Source organism: Octopus bimaculoides, chromosome 11 (genome assembly GCF_001194135.2).
Source record: "Octopus bimaculoides isolate UCB-OBI-ISO-001 chromosome 11, ASM119413v2, whole genome shotgun sequence".
Lineage (NCBI taxonomy): Eukaryota > Metazoa > Mollusca > Cephalopoda > Octopoda > Octopodidae > Octopus > Octopus bimaculoides.
Genome location: NC_068991.1, coordinates 59,563,625 through 59,564,549, shown reverse-complemented (window position 1 = coordinate 59,564,549; position 925 = coordinate 59,563,625). Strand labels below are relative to the sequence as shown.

The window sequence follows — 925 nt, the reverse complement described above, 5'->3', positions numbered from 1 at the left end:
ATTATTATTGTTGTTGTTGTTGTTGTTGTTGTTATTATTATTACTATTATCATTCGTCTAGAATTCAAATGGATGTGACACTTGCTATAGACTTTACAATTTCAAACCAAGACCCTCAGTTGCCGAATAGCAACCACTACCACACTTCTAACCAGAGGAGTTTATACGGTGCCGCCATACATGCTTTACAGCCCTTGCTACAAAAGTACAACAGGTAAGTCAGAGAATTCATGTAATCTGTTGGGTAGTTGGGACACCGCGGAACTTTATTTTCATTTCGTTGTTCGTTAGAAACAGTATGAGGATTGAAAAGGAAATAGTGTGTGTATGCGTATCTGTGTGCGCGCTCACGTAGATATGCATGTGTGTGTATACGTGTGTGTGCGTGTGTGTGTGTTATTATAAAACCCTAAGCAGTTCTATTTCATGTATTCCAGCAACAATTGGTATCATGTTTATGGATTTGGCGCCAAAAAAAAGGAAAATCATGAAGATCTTTATCCATTTTTTTCAATAGTGAGTATATTTTCTTCCAATCAAAACTTCACATCAAGCTACATCTTAAGTCTGGCAGAACGTTAAAGCATCTAAATTAAGAAAAAGAGACCTAACATCATATTGTCTAGGTAGTATACATCACCGTTTAGGGAAGTAATAATGCCGACTGAGGTATACATCATTATTTAGAGAAGTGATAATGCTGACTGAGTGACAGACGATATCGATGGAGTGAATGAGTATATCAATTAAGTGATAATGATGATGATGACATCGATTATCTAACAGACAACATCGACTAGGTAATGAACAATTAAACAATGTCGATTGGGTGATTGATAACACACACACACACACACACACACGCACACACACACACACACACACACACACACACACACACACACACACACACACACACACACAC

The 925-nt window shown here is 37.5% G+C and overlaps 1 protein-coding gene across 1 annotated transcript in view; it reads left to right on the top strand.

The window, feature by feature from the left end:
* LOC106877915 (copine-8) overlaps window positions 1–925 on the top strand; it is a 16,863-nt gene that overhangs the window by 9,149 nt on the left and 6,789 nt on the right. Inside the window, exons 3-4 of the mRNA XM_014926978.2 lie at window positions 62–214; window positions 438–516. Of these exons, the coding sequence (XP_014782464.1) occupies window positions 69–214; window positions 438–516 (225 nt within the window). The 5' untranslated portion in view covers window positions 62–68. The remainder of the gene's footprint in view (window positions 1–61; window positions 215–437; window positions 517–925) is intronic.